The sequence below is a fragment of the Mastigoproctus giganteus genome, chromosome 2 (assembly GCF_048544385.1).
Source record: "Mastigoproctus giganteus isolate SK-2022 chromosome 2, ASM4854438v1, whole genome shotgun sequence".
Lineage (NCBI taxonomy): Eukaryota > Metazoa > Arthropoda > Arachnida > Uropygi > Thelyphonidae > Mastigoproctus > Mastigoproctus giganteus.
This window is the reverse complement of record NC_143576.1, coordinates 229,376,973-229,401,846: the sequence shown is the minus strand read 5'-3', so window position 1 is coordinate 229,401,846 and position 24,874 is coordinate 229,376,973. Positions and strand designations below refer to the sequence as shown.

The following is a 24,874-nucleotide window of genomic DNA, read 5'->3' as shown; positions in this document are numbered from 1 at the left end:
TCAAGAAGCATTTGATTCATAAATCGACTTACTTGCAAGGATATATGAGAAAAGAAATGGTCAAATCATGGCTAAGGTATTTAATCAATACTTCTCTGTACAAACGTTATAACATCACAGTCAATTGTCAGTTGTTTGCTACAGTTTCATCGATAGTTACCAATTGCGAACAAGTAGACAATGTAGAGAAGATCGTATCGTCTGAAAGTGACATTGAATTATTTATGGCACAGCAACACACTTTACTTTGGAATGAAGACAAATATCTTGAAATTACTCCTGGACAACACAAATCAACCGATGTCAATAGTTTACGATGAACATGCCGAGAAACTGTCGTTTCCAGCGATATACTTAGGCCATCCACATAAATTTAAAGATGGATTACGTGTTATTCCGTTTATGATGGCAACTAACTAAATAAGACGGAAAGATTGCCAAGGAGTAATGCCACATCATATTCTATACATGGCTATGAAAATTTTACTCTTGAGAATAACCGAAGATTTATATTCCACTTTAAAATGCATCGGAGAAACTTCCAACATAACAAAACGTATGATAGAAGACCAAAGATTTGTTGAAAAATGTGTAAAACATAACTTGTTGTTTCTCAAATCCATTCCAAATTCTGTACACTACTGGTCTCAACGCAGGAAAGATGTCTTTGCTATGATCAGACAACTTGGTAAAGTGCCCATGTTTCTGACATTGAGTGTGATGGAGGTTCGCTGACCACATCTCTTGAAAACACTTCACAGACTAAACAGTAGTGAAGATACAGAAGTTGATGATCCCATGAAAGAATTGACAAAAAAAAAAAAAAAAGAAAGTGTACGAAGCTAGTCAACGAGGATCCAGTCACATGTGTAATACACTTCAGTAAGCTAGTTGATGTTATAATGCATATACTGCAATCGAAAAGGTACAATCCTTTTGGGAAATTCAAAGTAATCGATTTCTTCAAGTGTATAGAGTTCCAGCATCTTGACAGTCTGCATGCTTACATTTTGCTGTGGCTACAAAACGATCCTAAAGAATTGGTTTTGGAAGATATGCCAAAGACTGTAGAAATAATAGATGAATTGTGCAGCATCGATGCTTCGGATCTTCCGATATTTTACTCAAATCAAGTGCACAAGCATACATTTACTTGTTTCAAGAAGAATGATGATCGATGCAGATTCAATATTCCATATTGGCCTATAGATCAAACTTGAGTTTTAATACCGATGAACACACAAGACAATTGGCATTCAAGTGCCAAACGGCGTTTTCAACAATATAAGAAAGATCTTGAAGAGAAACATTACAATACTCTTGAGCAATTTCTAGAAGAGCACAAGTTGGATGTTATTCTATCAAGATTGACGAGATCTACCGTTCTAAAGAAAAACAATATAACACAACTTTGGACGAATACCATCAACCCTTGGATAGCTGGTATATTAAATTCTAACATGGATTTACAGTTCATACTTGAGGAGCATTCGTGCACATCATACGTTGTAGAATATGTTAACAAAAACAACAGAGGCATAAGCCATTTGTATTGAGAGTTAATCAAATTATAAGAAGAGTATCCAGATCAAGACTACACTGACTTGTTAAAATGTGTTAGCATTAAAATATTGAACAGTGTTGGAATGAGCTCACAAGAAGCAGCTTGGTGTATTGGCTTCACCAGCCAATGCCTGAGGCTAGTAGAGTAGTTGTGTACATTCCAACTACTTGGCCTCACAAGCATCAGAAAAGTAAGAAGAGCAAGAAGCGAATGGCTCAAGAAAATCTCTATGATGATTTTACTGACATATGGAAGGAAAATATTATACAGAAATATGAGAAAAGACCAAAAGATTGAGAGCTTGGTCAGCTTTGCTTGGCTGATTTTGCAACAAAATACAAATACAGTGTTGTGAAGGGACAATGTAAAACTAGAAAACAGATGCGAGTCATAAGGAATCGCCACTATGAAATGCCTGAATTGGCAAAGTATAAACGTGAGATGGTTTTACTTTACTGGCCTTTTGGAAATGAAATGGTTGATATCTTAGATTCAAACAAATGTCTTCAGATATATGATGAAAATGAAGAGTACTTTATGAATTGCTGCAAGAGATGCAAGTTGGACATCGATATTGACAAAACATTAGAGTATTGTTTGTTTGTTATTTGGTTTTTAGGAGCATTAGCAACTAAGGCCATATTGCTCCGGGGATATGCGGTGGTCATTCTCTGACCTTTCCGCATCCTCCGTATTTGGTAGGCATGGGCTTGAACCCCGGTCTAATCAAGAAGCGTGTGCTATACACTGCTGCTCCTGCCCACCTGGCTACGGAGGCACCATTAGAGTATTGCAGAAAACTTTGCATCAAAATAGACGATAAAGAGGATGCTCGAGCAAAATGCGAGGAATATGTTCAAGTCAAATCACAGAGGATGCTAGTAACAGACTTCAATAGAACAATCATGATATTGAAATGATTTCGGCAAACTTGCTATCTGCTGTGGTATGTTGGCGAGATAATGTCATGACCAACAACGATTACTGCAAGTTGGTTTGAATGATGAATAGAGAACAACACAAGTTGGTTTGAATGACGAATAGAGAACAACACATTGATTCTTGAAGTTATACATCGAGTAACAGATCTAGCTAACACAACACCGCTTCAAATATTCTTTACTGATCCAGCAAGCTGTGGCAAGACATTTACCTTGAAAATTATTATGATGGAAACTTACAACCAGTTAAGTTTGGTGCACAACTTGCTTACCAATGCATTCGTCACATGCGCGTCAACAGGGAAGGCAGCCATAGTGTTCAGCGGTACTAAAGTTCATTTGCTGTTCAAAGTTGGTATGATGCAAATACATGGTGGTCTTGCATGAGAAACTTTACACCTCTATCGTAACACATTTCAAAATGTTCAAGCAGTATTCATCGATGAAGTTAGCATGATCAGAGCTGACATTTTGCTTACGATCAACGCCAGACTGCAAGAGATCACTGGAGAATTTGATCGAGAGTTTGGTGGCTTAGATATCATATTTTGTGGAGATTTGCATCAGTTGCCACCAGTGAATGCAAGGCAAATATTCAAGCCTCATAAGAATTCCGTCGGTGGTGCAATTTTGTGGCAGTCTCTCAGTTTCTTTCCACTGGTTCAATTGATGAGACGGAGTGATGTTGTATTCTCTGGCATATTCACTAAAATTGGAAATGGTGAAACTTTAGACACTGAAGAAAAGAAGTTAATCGAAAGTCGATTTAGCAACACAAGATTTTGTCGTGGAACAAGTACCAAATGCTGTTCATTTGTTTCATCGTAATAACAATGTTGTTCAATATAACACTCAAGCATTGGAAGGAAACACCACATCGATTGTACAGCTGACGATCACTTCACCGGTTACAAGAGTCATGAACAGTTGACTAGTATGCGAACAAAACTCCATCAAATGAGTGTAGCAGAGACCAGAGGTTTGCCATACGTATTGCATCTGTCTACTGGAAAATGTTACATGATCACTACAAACATCGATGTTGAAGATGGTTTGGTCAGTGGAGCGATCGGAACTTCACAGCACGTTGAGATGGAAGAAACAGAAATCAAAAGATGGTGGTTATATTTTGAAAGCATAAATGTTGGAACTAAGAGTCTCTCAAGTCTCACCTGTACATATTGTCGCATCGTGGCATATTAAAATCTGGCTGGACTCCAATTACGAAACATTCAGCCACAGTATCTTTCAAAAGCAAAATGCAAAAGAATCCAATTTCCTTTGGTTGAAGCTTGTGCCATAACAGTTCATAAATCTCAGGGTGGAACTTTCAACGAAATCGTATTCAATTACGATAAGAGTCTCGAACAGCAACTGGTATACATTGCATTGTCGAGAGTTAGAAGCAACGATGGTCTTTACATCAAAAATCAGAAAGACCACTTTACATTCTACCATGCTCACAGTTATAACGCACCTAAGATGCACAATCTTCAAACTGAATTGAAACGTTTGAATAACCATCATTTGGAAACGCTCTCTACAACCGCATTACAATTATGGGATCAAGTTGCTTCGTCGAGTTTCAGAATGATATTGTTGAATACACAGAGTTTGAAACTTCATAGTGAAGACATTGTAACCAATCAAATTCTCATGGAATCGAATATCTTGGCATTAAATGAAACATAGCTTGAAAACAATGTAAATGTTGATGTTCGAGGATACAAACGTATCACACAATTCAAAAGACCTTCTGTGTGATCTGATGGTGTTGCAATATACAATAAAGTTGAATCAACAATACGTACACCACATATTCTCATTACCATGGATGCAGACTCGCTACGGCAAATGACTGGTACAGATAATTGTGGCAACATTTGTGCAGCTGAAGTTGAAATAAATGGGCAGAAGACTTTGCTTGTAACATTCTACATCTCACCTAATTCATTGGAGCAGATTAAAGTTTTCTTAATATCCAATCTAGCGATTTATATGCCAAAGTTTGGAGGCATACTTAAAGTTGTAAGGAAATTCAAGTTTCAAAAGATCTCAATAATTTTAGAGGGTGATTTCAACATTCGATCTTAAACTCACATCAAATCCTACAAAATCTTCTACACGCTTCAATGTATCAACATGATCTTCAATCACAATTTTAATAGTTTGAATTGTTTCAACTATGTATCCTACTTTAGTTACCACAACTTTTATTGTTGATTGTAAACGAAAATACTGAATAAAATAAAACTGATTTTATTAAGCTTAAATTGTATTTTTTCATTTCACATGACGTTATTCATGGATCCACCTTCAGCTCCATGGAACCAACGTCGATTTTTTTTACTGTTTTGGCACAGCTGAATTTAGCTCTCATTGAATTTCACTAAATACATTTGATAGCTAGGCATCTATCCCCTCTCCCCTCCCATCCCATTAGCTTTTACAAATTGTGACTGTGCTGAATGTAACCACATTTTAGCTACATGTTCAAAAAGAGCATGATACACTTTCCGAAAATCAGTGCACTTGCTGTGAATGAATTTTTTGGGAGGGGGGGAGAACACCAAGTGGCCTTGAGAACATTTTCAAAATTCTAACCAAAATTAAGTAAAAGAGTCAGACTGTGTATGACAGTGGAGGCCTGGGATACCATAGTTAATGATAGAAACTAAACTAGCAGTCTGGTTATTATGCCCATTTGAGGAGTGAGCTGGAACAAGATTAATAGCAATATGACATGCTTTGCCAAGAATCAGTATTTTGCTGATATATTTTAATATAAAATGTATAATGAAAACAGCAATAGCAAACGCCTGACCTTGTATCAGTAAGGGCCCAAGATTCTGAGTTTACCAAAGGAGCTTTCTACCAATGCATTATATGTGCTGCTGCTACTAGTGTTGCTGATGAGTTTGGATGTTTTCCCTTGTTCCTTACTTGCCTTCACCTAGCTTATCTTGATAAAATGGTTATGTTTGGTTAGTTTAGTAAAATTGGGATCAGTTAATAAAATTTTTATTTGTAAATTGCAGCAAAAATTAGACAGTACACTTACTTTGAAATTCAATATTTTGTGAAACTAACAAATATTGTTGATCACAGGTGGCTATGCCTACATTGTGCTATAGATGGAGTTGACTGGGTGAGATTTCTGTGGAGTGATGCACTACCATATTAGAGTACAGTCCATAAAATATTCACTGTATTAAAAATGTAAATTGAAATATATATATTCACTTCATTTAGTTATTCATTAAAAATATTCTGATGCATTTTCTTCATCGATTCCTGTTCTACAATATTTTCAGTGTGATTTTTTGCAGAGATTATTTTCAGTTGTATAACCATCAGTAAATCTACACATTATGTATCTGCTGCCTTCCAAATATCCTGGCAGGTAGGTACATTAATTCCCTCTTCTGCATTATTGTAATCATCTTCCATTCACTCTTTTAGTGTTTTTGTGTATAGGAAATGAAACTATCTCTGGATCAATGAAATATCAGGAAGAATCCTAGCCTTAATGAAATTGTCAATTGAATCCCAAATTCAGCAGAAACCAGACCTTCTTCACCCTTTGTACTGCTTAATGACTTATTTTTCTCTTTGGAGGTATTTGCCCAGAGTGGAAACTGTTACTGAAGTGTATCTGCTCTGAAAATACAACCAGTTAAACAACAAAACCAGTATAAGCTAAATAGAAAATCCACTGGTACCACTCATTGCAACAATTCACATGACAAAATCATGTGACCTACTGTACATGTGTCTAGTACTGTAATTTGGTTTTTGCATAACATTCAGAAATTGTTGAAAGCATTCATGCTAAACAAGCAAAATTGCTGCAGCTATAAATACATTTCATGCCAGTTATTGACTGAAGATATGCGATTTTTTTTTAGTAATTCAATGAGAGAGAGCATGTGAACATGCTGCAGGCACAAACTTTCTGGTGAATGGGCATGTTTGCTGTGTGGTAACCTGTTATCATTGCAGGTTCTTTCTCATTCCATTATACTTTATCTGTCTGTCATTGAATGAGCATGCCCTTTATAACAGGTAACCCCTGGAATTAACCATTACTTCCTAGGAGTGAAGTGTTCCAGTACATAGTGGAAAATATTTTCTCTTCTTTTTCTTTTTTTAACTTAACTTTCTCATGTACACAGAAATAAATGTTTGTGTACAATTAAAAATCTGCATAGAACCATGTCTCTTGTATCATATCAATGATAAATAAAATTACTTTCTAGGTGTAAGCACGTATGCCCGTCCAAGCTACCCAGGATTTGGTACACCTGGAAATAGTTTTACAGGACTGGGAACATTAGGTAAGTTTTTTTTTTTTTTTTTAATGCAGGATAAAAAAAATTATGAAATTTTGAAATATTATTAATTTATTCTGCAGTATGTACCTATATATATATATATATATATATATATATATATATATATATATATATATATATATATATGTGTGTGTGTGTTTTTGTGTGTGATCCCTGAGGAGTATTTCCCACAGAATTTCATTAAATATACAGTATGGGACCTCACGTTCAGAAGGCCCTAAAATTCTTAAGGTTCTTGGTAAACTGGGGAAAGTCACATTTGTTGTTATATGCCCACATGTCCATCATTTTTACAGGTCAGAATTTTGTTTTTACTGTTCACAGAATTTTAGCAGCAAAGAAATTATCATTTACAGTCTGTTGGATATTTTCATTGAGAAATAAAAAAAGAAACAAAAAAAAAAAACAAAAAAAAAAAAACAATTTTTAGTGAAAAAGGTTGAATTTATTAAACTGTGGACGCTCTTTGGCTGATGTTCATCATGACTCATTATATCAACCACTGGAAAATGTGGCTGACTTGATTGGTTGAAAAGCAGCTCCTATTAGAATTGCAGTCCCACTTATTGCATGGAAATTTTTGTATAACAGCCGTGGGGTATACTATAGAACAGAGGAACAAAAGTTAAAAGCTAGATTTCCTCTTATGCTGTTGGTAAACAGAAATTGCCATGTAACACCATGTGACTTTGTTATACAGGCTGGCCTCGATTAATGCGATTAATTTGTCCCGCGAGCGCATCGCACAAAATGGAAACGCGTTAATCGAATATAATAATCAACAAAAAAAATTATAATTGGTCCTTGACCTTCTGGAACGTCCATAAAGAATTTTAAATAACTTTTTAACTGTATACAATGTAAAAGATAATGAAAATAATTATGGAATTAAATGTTTATTGCATAAAATTGCAGTTCCCAAACTGTGTGCCGTGGAATATTTTAAATTTTCCAGGAAAACATCAATACTCGGATACCGCACGAACTACTAGCTCGAGGTAGTTCACAGTTTCAACATTTCTTATTAAGCGAAATGTAAATGACTACCGACAATATCATTTGACCATCAGGAAGAAGGCATCCAGCTGCACAAATGTCTCCAACAGGTCTAACACTCATGGATTTGCCAACAGTTTGTCGATAAATCACTTCCATATGAGAAGTAACAAGATGAGTACGATTTTCTCTCTTATGATAAACTGCTACACCACCAGCTTGTTGATCTTTTCATTTGAATTGAACAACACAATCGAAGTTAGGTATGTTTACTTTGTTATTTAGCCACATTTTAGAAAGTAGAAGTAAATTGTATTGTGTGACTATATTAGTGAGATTGTCACTGTGAGCAAGTAAACTTTGACAATTTAACATTAGAATGGAAAGATCTTGTCATTTACTGATGAACTCGTATAAAGTATCTTGCATGATAAATAGAGGATTACTCGACAACCTGGTCTTTTCAGCTTGAAGTGCAAGAGTAGATGTAGTGTTTCTCAGTCCATGATAAAATTACTTTTCCCCATTTGCAGCTATAATGTAAAGATCATTGATATCGTGACATTTCTCGTATTCATGAACTACGGAATCAAAAGTACCTCCTTGAGATCTAGAGATGGTAATAGCACAAGCCGGTATTAGTGGAAAATGATTTTGTTTAGCCGAGATCTTTCTGTTGTTATTCAATGAAACATTCGTATTTCGGTACAGCTTCTAAATTGATTTCTCTAGCCATAGCAAACCGACGAGTCTTTGTTCTAGCAAGTCTACCCACCGCAGATGATCCTGGAAATCCTTCAAAGCAGTATGGCTTTGAAGTAGCTTCTTTATGAGAAGTCTATGTAGAAGGTTGATGTTGATCAAAATCTTGAGAAGCAGATTTTATTAAACTCTGCATTTTTTCTCATTCTCTATGTTTTTGAACTCGTTCTTTAGTCGACATGAGAAGCTTTTTCGGTGGCTTTGAAGCTTTTATTCTTGCATACTTCTCTTGATTTCCCTCAGCTTTTAGCCATCTTTGAAATACTTTTATAGGTATTTTTACAATTCAATAGTTTGTGAAATCCATTTGTAGACTAGTATGCTATCATAACCAAAAACTACTGCAAGACATTATTGTTTGTTGAAGTGATTATTTTATTGTTGCGTTAATGAATTAAAGCCGTTTAAATTTTAAGCAATTAAGTGATCTTGTGTGTAAGAATATTTTGGAAGAATATTCTTTAATAAAATCTGCAGGTTTTATTAAAGTCTGCATTTTATTCGTTCTCCACGTTTTTGAACTCATTCCTTTTCAGCATGAGAGGCTTCAAAGCTTTTATTCTTGCATAATATTACTACCCGCTGCTTACTCTACCGAATCAACGTTAGTGACTGAGTTAGTGGCCCTTAGGAAGTGATGCCATTTCCGTATCTTAGTATGAACTTGCTCTACTGAATCAATGTTAGCAACTGAGTTATCATAGTTAGCACCATTTAGGAAGTGACATCATTTGCATCATTTAAAATCTAACAGCCACCTAATAGGAGGTGAGCTAAACAGTCAGCTTTCCTCATTACCAATGAATTTCATCATTTCCATTACAAGAAAATTTCATTACCAATCAATTTTACTCTAGTGTCACCATAGATGTTTTCACATAAAAAAAAAAGCCTAAATACACGAAACAGTAAGCTTTACAAGGAATGTTTTAAAAAATTATGAACAATCTTCCATCCCTTTTGCTGACAGAAGATATTAGTATTAGTATTAGTAACGGCCGTATGGTACAAGAAAGCCTATGGCTTATGCTGCACCAGCCAAAAAAAAAAAAAAAAAAAAAAAATCCAAACAAAACAATGATAAAAACAAAAATTAAATAAATAATAATAATTAATAAATAAATAAAAATAATAAAATGAAATAAAAAATAAATAAAAAGGAAATTAATCCTATCATCCTATCCTATCCTATCATCCTATCATCCCATCCCTTACCCGAAAGTACTATCCAGATGACCTTTGAATTTCCCCAAACTGTTGGCCTCTACCACCCATGAAGGCAACTTATTCCAGTAATTTATAACTCGCTGGCTAGATTGGAAGATTGCTCCAGAAATCAGTTAATTTCTGGAGTTTTCAAAACCAAAGCCTTTTTTGGTAAGGGTGCCCTCTTGTGTCCTTGGCTAATCTTGTTGCTCTTCTCTGCACCAACAGATCTACGTCCTCCTTAAAGTGAGGCCTCCAGACCTGTATGCAGTATTCAAGATGTAACCTAACCATTGCCTTATATAGTGGGATAATCATCTCCACTACCTTGAGTGTAGTATTGCCCAATTGTTGTTTTATTCTGGGATTACTTCTATTCATATACATCTGTCAATGTTACTGACACTTCTCAGCCTGTCCGACGCCATCTAGAATTTCTCTAGATTTTCTTGTTGTAGCATATTCTGATTCCTGTCATTAAACCTCACGGCATCTTTTGTTTTGTCAGCAAACTTGGAGGTTAAACATGATATACCAGGGCATATTAGGCATGATATATCAAGGACTGTCAGTAATGAACACTTTTTTCAAGAAAAGGGTGAACAGAAAGTGGACATGGAAGAGTCCAAATGGATTAACAACTAATGAAATCGACTTCATCCTCACTAACAGAAGATATATTGTGAATGATGTTACCATCCTGAATAAGGTAAGTGTTGGAAGTGATCACAGAATGGTAAGATGTACACTTGATATAGATGTAGGAAAGGAAAGGAAAAAACTGACTCGAGTAAATAATACAAAGGTCTTTCAGATAACAGAGGAGGAGAAAAAGCAGTATATACAAGAACAAGTATGAGCTTCTGCAGACTGCTCAGGACCAAGATATCGACGAGGAATATTACAACTTTCTGAAAGTGATAAAGCCCAAGAAACCTATAGGGAAACAGAAATCCAAAGAAGAAAAAATTAGTCAAGAAACACTTGTCACGATGAACCGAAGACGAGAAATGAAGAGCAAGAAAAACACTGACAGGGAGAAAATTGAGTATACTGAGTTATGCAAAGCCATTAGAAAGAGACTCAGAGAGGACATAAGAAGATTTAACACAAGAAAAGTAGAACAAGCATTAAGGGAAAACAAAGGATTTAAATCAGCAGCCATGAGCAGTAATACAGAAAGACAAATGATACTGAAACTGAAGAATAGCGATGGTGTACTTATAAACAGCAGAGAAGGTATAATTCAAATAGCAGAAGACTACTATAGAGAATTATACAAGGAGCGAGGGAATGATACCAGCAGTGGGAAAGATGGATTGCAAAGTAGCAACACATACGACATACCCGATATTCTTCCTGATGAGGTAGAACATGCATTGAAGAAAATGAAGAATCGGAAAGCCCCTGGGGAAGATGAAGTTACTGTAGAGTTGTTAAAATTGAGAGGAAGAGACATAACACAAAAACTGGTAAGGCTCTTCACAAAGTGCATTAGAAAAGGGGTGACACCTAAGCAGTGGAATAACGCAATCATAGTTTTGCTGCATAAGAAAGGAGATAAATCAGAAATTGGAAATTATAGACCAATTAGCTTGTTATCCCACATCTACAAGTTGTTCACAAGGGTCATTACTAACAGATTAGAAAGAATACTTGATGAGAATCAACCGAAAGAGCAAGCTGGCTTTAGGACAGGATTCTCAGCTATGGATCACCTTCACGTAATATCACAGCTAATGGAGAAAGCAAATGAATATAAAACACCATTATGCCTGGCATTTGTGGATTATGAAAAGGCATTTGACTCCATACAGCATAAAGCAATGTTTTGGGCACTGGAAAGACAAGGCATAGATACCCCATATATTATGATTTTGAAGAAAATATATGAGAGTGCTACCTCCTTTATTAGACTAGACAAAGACAAAGGAGTTCGACAAGGAGACACAATATCTCTGAAGCTGTTTACTGCTGCCCTTGAGGAAGCTTTCAGAAGATTAGACTGGTTGCAGAAAGGAGTCAATGTGAACGGAGAGTACCTAAACCATTTACGATTTGCAGATGACATTGTGGTTATAAGCCACGATCCCAAAGAATTAGAGGAAAATCTTAATCAGTTATGCACAGTTAGTAAGGATTTTGGACTAAAGATGAATATGGCTAAAACAAAAGTAATGATGAACAAGTATGCCACGGAAAGGGAAATAATGATTGAAGGAGCAGTAATTGAAAAGGTGGAGTCATATACTTATCTGGGACAAGTTGTTAGCTGTAATAATGACAAATGGCTGGAAGTCAAGAGAAGAATAAATTTTGGATGGATAGCATTCAGGAAATATAGTCACATACTGAAGAGCAATATCCCAGTTTGTCTGAAACGTAAAATAATGAATCAATGTATACTCCCCACCATGACTTATGGAAGTGAAACTTGGGCACTCACCAAAAGAATGGGGGGGGGCCCTCCGTAGCCAGGTGGGAAGGAGCAGCAGTGTGTAGCACACGCTTCTTGTTTAGACCAGTGTTCGAGCCCGTCACCACCAAATACATAGGATGCGGAAAGGTCAGGGAATGACAATCGCATATCCCGGAGCAATATGGCCTTAGTTGCTAATGCTCCTAAAAACCAAAAATAACATAACATAACCAAAAGAATGGAAGAGAAGCTGAGAACTACACAGCGAAGAATGGAACGAATTATATTGGGAATCAGACTGTTAGATAAGAAGAGAAACACATGGATTAGGCAGCAAACTCAAGTAAAGGACATTCTTATCAAAACTAAAGAACTAAACTGGTCTTGGGCAGGACACATAGCTCGAAGACATGATGACAGATGGACTAAGAAAATAACAGAATGGTACCCAAGAGGAGCTAGAATAAAACCTGGAAGACAAAGGCGGAGATGGATAGATGAAATTCATGAGTTTTTGGGTAGTAAATGGATGGCCAGTGCTCAAAACAGAAGGAACTGGAAAGTTGCTGGAGAGGCCTTCATCCTGCAGTGGATTGAAAATGGCTGATGATGATGATGATGAATGCAGATTATGAGAATCTGCATTACTTGCAGCACTTGCATTCTTACTTGCATTCACTTACAGCACTCTTTTGCTAAGAGTGCAAAGAAAAGTAATAAGGAATTTTTTGCATATGTTAACACTAGAAGGAAAGGGATGAATCACATTGGTCCACTTGATATGAATGGCATAAATATTGATGATCTTATACAGGTTTCTGACAAACGGAATAAAGATTTTGTATATACATTCACACATGAAGGAATTTTTTAGAGGAATTATTGTGAGAGAAAGAGGCATATGATCCTAGAAAGCAAGCTTATATAGCATCAGCTAAAATAAAATAAAAAAAAAACCCAATTTCACCCCTCTGTTCACTCCAAAAGTTTGTCTAGTTCAGCCTTCAATTTATTTAAGCTGTCAACTTCCACAACAACAGATGGAAGTTTATTCCAGCAATCACCCACCCACTGGCTAAAGTCAAATTTCTGCACATCTATTCTACAACTCTTTCCTAAATTTGAATTTGTGTCCTCTCACATGCAGAATCTGAGCAAGAGGAATAATTCCACCAGCATTGAGCTTGCCCAACCCATTCAAGGCCTTGTGCACCTCAAGCAGATCACCTCACAGGTGCCTAGTCTCCGTATGCTGCAATTTGCAGAACTTAAGCCTTTCTTGGTAACAGTAACCCCTTCTTTCACTCACTACTCTTGTTGCCCTTCTCTATATTTGTTCTAGCAGCTCTGCATCTTTCCTAAAATGAGGCCTCCAGACCTGTATGCAGTACTCAAGGTGTGGCCTGACAATTGCCTTATACAAGGGGATAATCACCTCCTTATCCATGTTAGCAAAATTCCTAGATATATCATTGACAAAACCCCATGAGCTACTCTTGCAGCCTGTCTGCACTGTCCGACAACTTCATATATGACTGCACGATTACCCCCAGCCAACCGGGCTAGCAGAGTGGGTAAAGTGCCTGCCTGGCAACCCAAAGGTCGTGGGTTCAATCCCGCCTCGGGCTCGGATCAGAAAATACAAAAAAAAAAAAAAAAACTTTGGGAGGTGCATTATGGCCACAGAAGCCGATGCACCAACAACTAACAAAAAAAAAAAAAAAAACAATTACTCCCAGTTCTTTTTCATTCTCCACTACCTTGAGTGTAGTACTACACAATTGCTATGTTACTCTGGGGATACTGCTATCCATATGCAGTAATTTGCATTTGTCAATGTTAAACTTCAGTTGCCACCACTCAGCCCGTCTGCTCAGCTTTTCTAGATCCTGTTGCAGTAGCATACCATCCTTATTGTCATTAACAACCCTACCAACCTTTTTATTGCCTGCAAACTTGGACATTAAGCCTGATATACCTTCATCAATATTATTGATAAATACAGAAAACAACAATGGGCCCCTGGGGGACTCCACTAATAACATTATTCCACAAAGAGCAGTGTACAGTGATTACCACTCTCTGTCTTCTCCCGCTCAACCATCCCTTTATCCATAGCAGCAACTTGCCCTTAATGCCATACTGCTCCAACTTGTACAGTAGTCTTCCAGGTGCAACAGTATCAAAAGCTTTCCTGAAATCCAAGTATACAATATCGAAATTATTTTTTGCATCCAGTTCCTTTGTGTGACCACATCATAATATCTGATTATATTTGTCATGCAAGACTTACCCTTAACAAACCCATTAGTATTAGTAACGGCTGCATGGTGCAAGAAAGCCTATGGCTTATGCTGCACCAGCCAAAAAAAAAAATCCGAACAAAACAATGATAAAAACAAAAAAAAAAAAAATAAAAAATAAATAAATAAAATAAAATAAATAACTAAATAATAATAATTAATAAAAAAAAAAAAAAAGAAAAAAAGGAAATTAAACCTATCATCCTATGCGCTTCCCTTACCCGAAAGTACTATCCAGATGACCTTTGAATTTCCCCAAACTGTCGGCTTCTACCACCCATGAAGGCAACTTATTCCAGTAATTTATAACTTGCTGGCTGAAATAAAACTTCCTGCAGTCCAATCTAAACATTTCCCCCCGTAACTTGAATTTATGTCCCCTAGTTCTAGCATCATTTATAATCTTGAAAATTTTGTCCTCATTCATTTTACTGATGCCTCTCAGAGCCTTAAACACCTCAATCAAATCTCCTCTAAGGTGTGGCGCCTCCGTAGCCAGGTGGGAAGGAGCAGCAGTGCATAGCACACGCTTCTTGATTAGACCGGGGTTCGAGCCCGTGACCACCAAATACGGAGGAGGCGGAAAGGTCAAGGAATAACCACCGCATATCCCTGGAGCAATATGGCCTTAGTTGCTAATGCTCCTAAAAACCAAATAACAAACAAACAGCCAGGTGGGCAGGAGCAGCAGTGCGTAGCACACGCTTCTTGATTAGACCGGGGTTCTAACCCGTGACCACCAAATATGGAGGATGCGGAAAGGTCAGGGAATGACCACCGCATATCCCCGGAGCAATATGGCCTTAGTTGCTAATGCTCCTAAAAACCAAATAATAACAACAACATAACCTCTAAGGTGTCTAGTTTCCAAACTCTGCAACCCACATATTCGAAGTCTTTCTTCATAAGGACGCCCTTTTGCCGATCTCACTAGGCCAGTTACCCTTCTTTGCACCCTTTCAAGAAGCTCGATGTCTTTCTTTAGATGCGGTCTCCATACTTGAACACAGTATTCCAAGTGTGGTCTAACATAAGCCTTATATAATGGGATTATCACGTCCCTATCTCTACTTGCAAAAGTTCGATAGATCGTAGATAGGACACCATGGGCCTTCCTTGCAACCTGTTTACAATGCTCAGAGAATTTCATGTCTGACCGTATCATAACACCCAAGTCCTTTTCCTCCAGCACTGGGTTTAGTTGAACTCCACCAAGTGAATAAGTTATTTTGGGATTACTGTTTCCCAGGTGTAATACCTTACACTTTGTTGGATTAAAGCACAGCTGCCATTTTTCTGACCATTCCTGAAGTCTATCTAGGTCTCTCTGAAGAAGCTCAGCTTGACAGTGATCATTAACTACTCTACCAATTTTAACATCATCTGCAAATTTAGACATCACGCCCTCTATCCCTTCATCAGTGTTGTTTATGAAAATTAAAAACAACAGCGGTCCTAATACTGATCCTTGGGGAACCCCACTTCTTACATCAAACCAATTTAAGGAACAGCCATTTATCACAAACCTCTGCCTCCTTCCCTGAAGCCATCCTTCTATCCATCTAAGGATTTTCTCAGTGATTACAGCCTGTTCCAGCTTATAAAGCAACCGCTCATGTGGGACTGAGTCAAAAGCTTTGCTGAAATCTAAATAAACAATGTCGAAATTATTCCCTAAATCCAGCTTGTGAGTTACCCTTTCGAAATAGCAAACCAGATTTGTTAAACATGATTTTCCCTTTACAAAACCATGCTGAGTATCCTTGAGAATTTCAATTCGATCCAAATGATCCTGAATTCCACCCTTGATCATTGTCTCCATGATTTTCCCTACTACTGAAGTCAGACTGACAGGTCGATAATTTGCAACTTTACTTTTAGAGCCACCCTTATGTATGGGAGATACATTTGCACTTTTCGAATCCAAGGGAATCTCCCCAGAGTCTAGTGATGCTCGCATAATTAGCCTCAATGGTTCAATGCACTCGCTTGCGGCCTCTCTTAAGATTATAGGGTATATTCCATCAACTCCAGGAGCCTTACTGGTTTGTAGGCTCGAAAGTTTTTTCATTAAATAATCTTGCGAAATTTCAATATCATTAATTACATATTTTTTAACTTCGCTCCCACAATTTCCCATTGGCACAAAAGGCTTTTCATTTGTAAATATCGATGCAAAATAACTTTTGAGTTCATCTGCAACGGCAGCTGGTGTATTTATTACTATCCCCTTTCCCTTACGTAAAGGTCTGATCTGGTTTTTTCTGCTCTTCTTGGCATTTATATATGTGAAGAATTCTTTATCCCCCCTCTTTGCTCTGTTTGCTAGTGATTTCTCATAAACTGCCTTTGCCTGTCGAACCTTTTCTGTGGCTCTATTACACATCACCTTGTAGCTGTTATAGGCTTCAGTACTTTTTCTGCTCAAGTAATGTGGCAACTTCACTATTCATCCAACTTAGAACCCTTCTCGTGGAGTATTTTTTTAATGGTATATATGCTTTCAAGGCATCTGTGATTAATTTTTTAAAAGCGTACCACAGTTCAATTGTATTCATTCTCTGCGTGATATCTACCCAGTTAATAGAGGCCATGTAGTACCTTAAGGCATCGTAATTTCCTTTTCTGAAATTAAAACCCATTCCTTTGCCTTTTACTTCTGCTACCTCTCTTGTCATCATCCACCGTAGAACTCTGTGATCACTTCCTGCTACTGGTTCCTCTACTGTCAGCCCTGTTATGTCATCTAATTCATGTGTGATGGTGAGGTCTAGGTCGATCAATTCGGCCCTGGAAAGATTGTGCAAGACTCCAAGGGGTAGAATTTTTTTCAGCCTGGACTGTACTTGTTAACAGGAGAGATTGCTTCTACAAGGATGGGATACACTTAAATAGAAAGGGTGCAAGAATATTTGCTGAGGCAGTGTTAGGTGGGTCGGAAAACTGCTAGCTTGGGTGGAGACAAAGACGAATAGATTAACAGTAGCCACTGGCAGAGGTGAAAGAGATTCTTGCACTGCTTCTATTGGAATGAGCAGAAGCCTGAAAAAAAAAAAAAAAAAAATGCAGGATATTTCAGAGACTGCCGGGAGTCATTGCGGTACAAGTAAACACATGGGTTGTGTTAGGGTAGCTAAGAATAGAAATAGGTGCGTGTATACTTGCGTGTACACCAATGCTAGGAGTTTAGTAAATAAATTTGATGAATTTGAGGTATTGCTCAAAACATCAAAGGCAGATATTGTTGGGATATCAGAGACGTGGTGTCACACAGATATAAGGAATGCAGAACTGGAATTTGGGGAGTACAACGTCTACAGACAGGATAGACTATATAGGAAGGGAGGAGGGGTTATGCTATTAGTTAAGAAATACATAAAATCCAAGGAAGTGAAGCCAGTGGACATCGCTGGACAGTGCAGTATCGAGTCAGTTTGGTGTGACATAAGTATTGGGAGATCAAAATTGAGAGTAGGAGTGTGCTATAGGCCTAATGACTCTGATGAGTATAATAAGAAACTGTACAGGGAAATAGAGTGGGCCAGTAAATCAGAGAGTCTTATAATAGGAAATTTTAATTTCCCAGATATTGACTAATTTGGGGGCTGGTCACTCACACACTAGCAAGGCTTTTGTGGATTTATTGGATGATTGTTTTCTACATCAGCATTTTCAGGAGGCAACTAGAGGGAGGAATACTCTTGATTTGATTATCAGCAGTGATTCTTCATGCATTAAGAATCTGCAGATAAATGAACCACTAGGTGGCAGTGATCACAGTGTGCTGAAGTGGGATTTACTCAAAGAGGTAACTACCATTAGGGGTAAAGGGAAGGGTTATTGCTTTCGTAAAGGCGACTACGATGGACTGAGACAGTATTTAAATTCTATACAGTGGAACCAACTGATGATGTTACCAACAGCAAATGCAAAATGGGAAGCATTCAAAGAACTTATCTTGGATGCTACTAGGCTTTACATACCAACTAAGAAATATTCAAGGTTTAGGCCTAAATGGATGTCAGATGAACTGATGAGGCATATGGCAGAGAAGAAACATGCATGGGACACATACAAATTAACACATGACACAGAAGCCTATGATAGATACAAGTTGATCTGTAACCAAGTTACAAAGGAGGTTAGGCAGGCGAAGGCAGATTACGAGAAATCTTTGGTAAGGGATGCAAAGAAAAACAGCAAAGAGTTCTTTACTTATGTAAACTCTAGAAGGAAGGGGATGAATCAGATTGGTCCACTTGATATCGATGGGTCAACTGTTGATGATCCTGCTCAGGTAGCTAACAAACTAAATGAATATTTTGCATTGACATTCACACATGAGGAGTTAATTAGCGAGGGGAAAGCCAGAGGTGTATTCAACTCTAGCAGTAAGCTAGAGAATCTTGTAATAACTGAGAGTAAAGTGGACGAGAAATTGTTGAAGATAAACACAAGAAAGGCACCTGGGGTGGATGGGATCTATCCAGTTATATTAAAGGAGGCAGCAAAGGAAATAAGCAAACCCTTAGCCAAAATTATGAGAGCTTCCTTTGACTCAGGGGAGGTACCCACAGACTGGAGATGTGCAAATGTGACCCCAATTCACAAAGGAGGATCAAAGGCTGACACAAGTAATTATAGACCTATGAGTTTAACTTCTGTTCCAGGAAAATTAATGGAGGCACTAGTTAAAGAAGCACTGCAGGATCATTTAAACAAGACTTCAGTTATAGCTTGGACACAGCATGGTTTTGTTAAGGGGAAGTCTTGCCTGACCAATTTGATTGGATACTATGATGCAGTCACAAAGGAACTGGATGCAGGGAATAACTTTGATATTATATACTTGGATCTTAGAAAGGCTTTTGATACTGTTGCACATGGAAGACTGCTGCACAAATTGGAGCAGTGTGACATTGGAGGCAAATTGCTGCTGTGGATAAAGGGGTGGCTGAGGGGGAGAAGACAGAGAGTGGTAATCAATGGACACTGCTCGTCGTAGACTAATGTTATTAGTGGAGTCCCTCAGGGCTCAGTGTTGGGTCCATTATTGTTTTCTGTATTCATAAATGATATTGATGATGGTATATCAAGCTTAATGTTGAAGTTTGCAGACGATACAAAGGTAGGCAGGGTTGTCAAGGACACTACTGACACTATGCTGCTGCAACAGGATCTGGAAAGGTTGAGTAGATGGGTTGAGAGGTGGCAAATGAAGTTTAACATTGACAAATGTAAAGTACTACACATGGGAAACAGCAACCCCAGAGCAACGTATCAACTCTGTGGTACTACACTGACAGTGGTAGAGAATGAAAGGGACCTGGGGGTGGTTGTGCAGGCAGATATGAAGTTCTCTGAGCAGTGCAGATGGGCTGCAAGAGTAGCTCATGGTGTATTGTCAATGATATATAGGAATTTTTCTAGCAGGGATAAGGAGGTGATTATTCCCTTGTATAAGGCAATGGTCAGGCCACACCTAGAGTACTGTATACAGGTCTGGAGGCCTCATTTCAAGAAGGATGTAGAGCTGCTGGAACTAGTACAGAGAAGGGCAACAAGATTAGTGAATGGAACAAAGGGGTGCTCTTACGAAGAAAAGCTTAAGTTTTGCAAATTACAGTGTCTGGAGACTAGGCACCAGCGAGGTGATCTGATAGAGGTGTATAAAGCCTTGAATGGTTTGAGCATGCTCAATGCTGATGGGATTCTTCCTCTCACTCAGAATAATCACCTGAGAGGGCATAAATTCAAATTGAGGAAAGACAGATGTAGGATAGACATGTGGAAATTTGCCTTTAGCCAGTGGGTGGTTGGTTGGTTGGTGGAACAGACTTCCATCCCTTGTCGTGGAAGTTGATAGCCTAAATAAGTTTAAGGCTCAGCTGGACAGGTATTTTGAACGAACAGAGGGGTGAAGTGGAAGTGGTTTTTTTTGGCTGATGCTGCATAAGCTTGCTTTCTTGCATCAAATGCCTCTACTAATACTAAATGCTAATATTCTTTCCTCTAGTACTTTCCCTGACATGTTGACGTGTCTGAACTATAACTGCTTGTCTAGATGATCCTGCACTGTTTCTTTAACCAGTGACTCCATTATTTTCCCCGGAACAGAAGTTAAACCAACATGTCTGTAATTACTTGTCACCTTTTGTTTCCCCTTTGTGAAGGCTTATGCTGCACCAGCCAAAAAAAAAAAAAAAAAAAAAAAGATAACATTATAATCAGAATAAAATAAGTAAATAATAAAAGAAAAGGAAATGGACATTTCCCTCCTCCTGTAGGTAACTATCTAGCTGACCTTTGAATTTCCTCAGACTGTCAGCCTCAACCACCAATGTAGGTTACTTATTTCAGTAATTTATAACTCACTGGCTGAAATAAAACTTCCTGCAATCCAGTCTAAATATCCCCCCCTCAACTTGAATTTTTTATGCCCCTAGTTCTAGCATCATTAAGGCTCTGAGATTCTACATTCTCAGAGCCTTAAACACTTCAATCAAGTGTCCCCTAAGGTGCCTAGTTTCCAATAATAATTTGACTTTTTTTTCCCCCTTTTAATTTGAAATTAGAAATGAGATTTCATTTGAAAGAATTACTGCCCTTATTTAAAATGTTTCCAAAATTTAGTAATAAGATGAAAATAGTTTTAATCAGTGGCTTAATGAATTTAACACTTTGAATAAGAGTTCTACATAAAATATATTGTGGTAAATGAGAGAGACTGTAATTATGCAATAATATTGTTTTGTTTAGAAGACAAAAATGTAATCAGTTGTTCTTTTTTTTCCAGACGACTTATGTTATGTTTCATTTTATGTATAAGATTCACATGTACAGTCAACATAGAAGCATCAGCTATCTGAACCTGTGTGCTAAAACTGGAAAGCCCAACACTAAGAAACTGTAATTGATCTTCTGTAGGTTTCTTTAAAGAAATACTCTCTTCTCGGAATTCTCAGTTAAGAAGTTTAGAGTGCAGTTGCACAACCTGTGTTTAGCATTAGCAAGGGCACATGATGCAAGAAAGCAAGCTTATATAGCATCAGCCAAAAAACAAAACACACACACACACACACACACACACACACACACACACACACACACACACACACACACACACACACACACACCCTTCTCATTTCACCCATCCACTCGCTCCAAATGTTTGTCTAGTTCTGCCTTGAATCTGTTTAAGCTATCAACTTCTACAACGACAGATGGAAGTTTGTTCCAGCAATCGACCACCCGCTGACTAAAGGCAAACTTCCGCACATCTATCCTACAACTGTCTTTCCTCAATTTGAATTTATGCCCTCTCAGGCGATTATTCGGCGATTATTCTGAACAAGAGGAAGAATCCTATTAGCATTGAGCATGCTCAAACCATTCAAGGCTTTATACACCTCAATCAGATCGCCTCGTAGGTGCCTAGTCTCCAGACACTGTAATTTGCAAAACTTAAGCCTTTATTCATAAGAGCAACCCTTTGTTACATTCACTAATCTTGTTGCCTTTCTGTGTACTCATTCCAACAGCTCTACATCCTTCTTAAGATTGGTTTTAAGTATGCATGTGGGTTGATTTATTTTTGAATATTGTTTGTTTGGTTCAGTGTTAAACAAAATCAGATATTTGTAAGAATGGCTAAGTGGGAAAACACCAAGACCATGTTTTCTAATAATTTGTTCAATCCTTTGAATTTATTCTGACTTTCCACTTCCATATGGAAATGAGTAGTTTAAATAAATTAAAGTTTGTTCTAACAATTGTTCTCTATTTGAAAACAAATTTCTGTACCATCTGTCCTGTAACCATCCTTTTCTGCTTTTAAATTGGACCCCCCCCCCCCCTCCACTTTGTGTGTATGTGTTACTTTATGCATGGAAGCAGAAGAAGCTACTTTGAAGACTCAGTTTTTGCAGTTGAAGAACTGCTTATTTTGCGATGTGTAGTCCTTAATGCTATCAAGAATGTAGGGGTAGTGGAGTGCATGTAATTCTTTCATGTAAAAAGTATGAGGATTACCTTGAAAAATAAAAGTTGTTACAAAGTGAAAAACAAAAAAAAAAGAAATTGACCAATAGTTGAGAGAATTGAAATAAAAGAAAAAGACATCAAGGACATCACCTAGAAGAATCAAGTATTGCAAATAAAAATATCAGTTATAAAATAAGAAGAAAGTAATATATGATTGCACTCTTTGCTATTTAGTAAATGTATGTCTCAAAAAAAAAAAAAAAAAAGTTTTCAAGAAAAAGTGATCTGTAGTATTGTAGCTCAGTAATCACATTGCAGGTTCATGTTAATTTCAGTTTCTAAATTTTATTTAAGTTTTGCTGTAAGGTGTTAAGAATTTTCCTTCACATAAAAGCATGAATATGACATAAACGTGCGTGCGTGTGCGTGTGTGTGTGTGTCATATTGTGTAATATGAACAAAAATAAAAGAGAGCATTGATCAACTGTGAGGATGAAGTAGACTTCGAATAAAATTTGATGTTTTTACTGTTCAAATCCAAATAGTTATTTTGTAAAAGTTAGGAAAAGTCAACGAAATTGAGTTTCACATTTCTGTGGACACCCTGCTATACAAGAACTGCACTTGCCATATCTGGTGTGAAAAACTTAAGCAAGTCTGAATTTTATCTCAATCTTGCACACATTTAACACTCATTTCAGCAACAGTTTAAAAACATCCTGGATTTCCTCTCTAATGGACTGGTTTTTTTTTATCAGCTTTCTATACATTAAAATAATTTTCCTCCTAGTGATATTAATTCAGCTAATGGGAGAAGAGAGATGTGGGTTACGTGGTAATATGTAACAAATACTAAAATAGTAACAGAAGGCTCGTTTTACTGTGGTAAAACAAGCTTCTGTTTAAGAGTGGTCACACGCCATGTTTATCTAACATGACCATGCAGTACTATTCTTGATTTCTATATGTAACATATTTATGTATTCATACCTGGGGAAGACACACACACAAACACACACACACACACACACACACACACACACACACACACACACACACACACACACACACACACACACACACACACACACAGTGTCAAAAGCTTCTGTAAGTATTTTATCAAAAGAAGCAAGAACAGCCCCCAAGTTATTATTATTCACTTAATTTAATCATACATTTGTATTCTTTCTTGTATTTTTATTTTTTTTACTATTCAATTCTAACTTTGTTGTTTGCTTTACTGGTTTTTTTTTTTTGGAGTTATTGGCCTTTGTGTGCAATAATTCTACTTAGATAAATAAATATGGCTCTCTATTAAATTCATTTTGCTTAGTACAGCTGTGTGCTTTTTAATATTGCTTTCCTGTCTCTTTATAGGACTGCCTAGTGGCAGTGTATTAGGGAGTGATTTGGGAGTGAATTGCTTACCTCAGGACCCATGGCCACAACATGCACCACTAGCCTTTTCTGGTGCTGCACCATGGGGTGGATTGAAAGAAGAAACAGAACGTGAGCGATTACAAAGGGAACAGGAACGTAAAAGAGAGGAAGAAAGACAAAGAAGAGTAGAACTAGAGAGAGAACGTGAGCGGCGTGAAAAAGAATTAGAAAGGAGTAAAGAGCTGGAAAGGTAAAATAATTCAAGTATGATAATTCACACCGAAAAACTTGACCTGTATATGATTTTGACCTATTTGGTTTGAATTAAAATATAAAAAAAAAATTCCATTAAAGTAATTCTGATGAGAAATTGGTACTCAGGTACTCAGAGTATCTATGAGTACTAATAGGTACACTGAGTGTGGTTATGATTTAACAAATGTTGATTTTGTTGGTATTTCAAATAGAAATACACTTATGAGATAGATAAGCATGTTTATATACAGGTAGCCCTCAGTTTACTGAGTCACACTTATGTCATTATTTGGTGTGCTAGCAATGCATAATGTGCCTATTATCTTCACCATGTCCATCCATCCTTCCACATGTAACAACTTGACTGTCAGTGGATGGATTTTCACAAAATTTCATATTTGTACCTTTTAGAAAGATTTGTTGACTCTTCCCAAATTTCATTAAAAGGCCCAAATATTAAGTTTTGTGAAAAATATTCCATGGGCTATCTCCATATACTGTACATTGTGCTAGTTAGAGGAATGAATGGGCAATGTGGCTGGTGCACAGAAATGAAATGTTCACTTATGTGAACTGAGAAACAAACAGTCATTGCTTTTTGCCCTTTTTGGTTCTTTTTTTGTTTTTTTTTGTTGTAACTCATGAACTGTGACTGTAATGCACTGCATACATTAACTGACTTGTTGAATTTTCATTCATATTATTACTTA

General features: G+C 37.2%; 1 protein-coding gene across 1 annotated transcript in view; it reads left to right on the top strand.

Moving 5' to 3' along the window:
* The window catches only part of LOC150090222 (uncharacterized), a 536,661-nt gene that overhangs the window by 484,392 nt on the left and 27,395 nt on the right, over positions 1–24,874 (top strand). The window contains exons 15-16 of the mRNA XM_090390210.1: positions 6,765–6,842; positions 23,907–24,159. Coding sequence (XP_090246336.1) covers positions 6,765–6,842; positions 23,907–24,159 — 331 coding nt within the window. The remainder of the gene's footprint in view (positions 1–6,764; positions 6,843–23,906; positions 24,160–24,874) is intronic.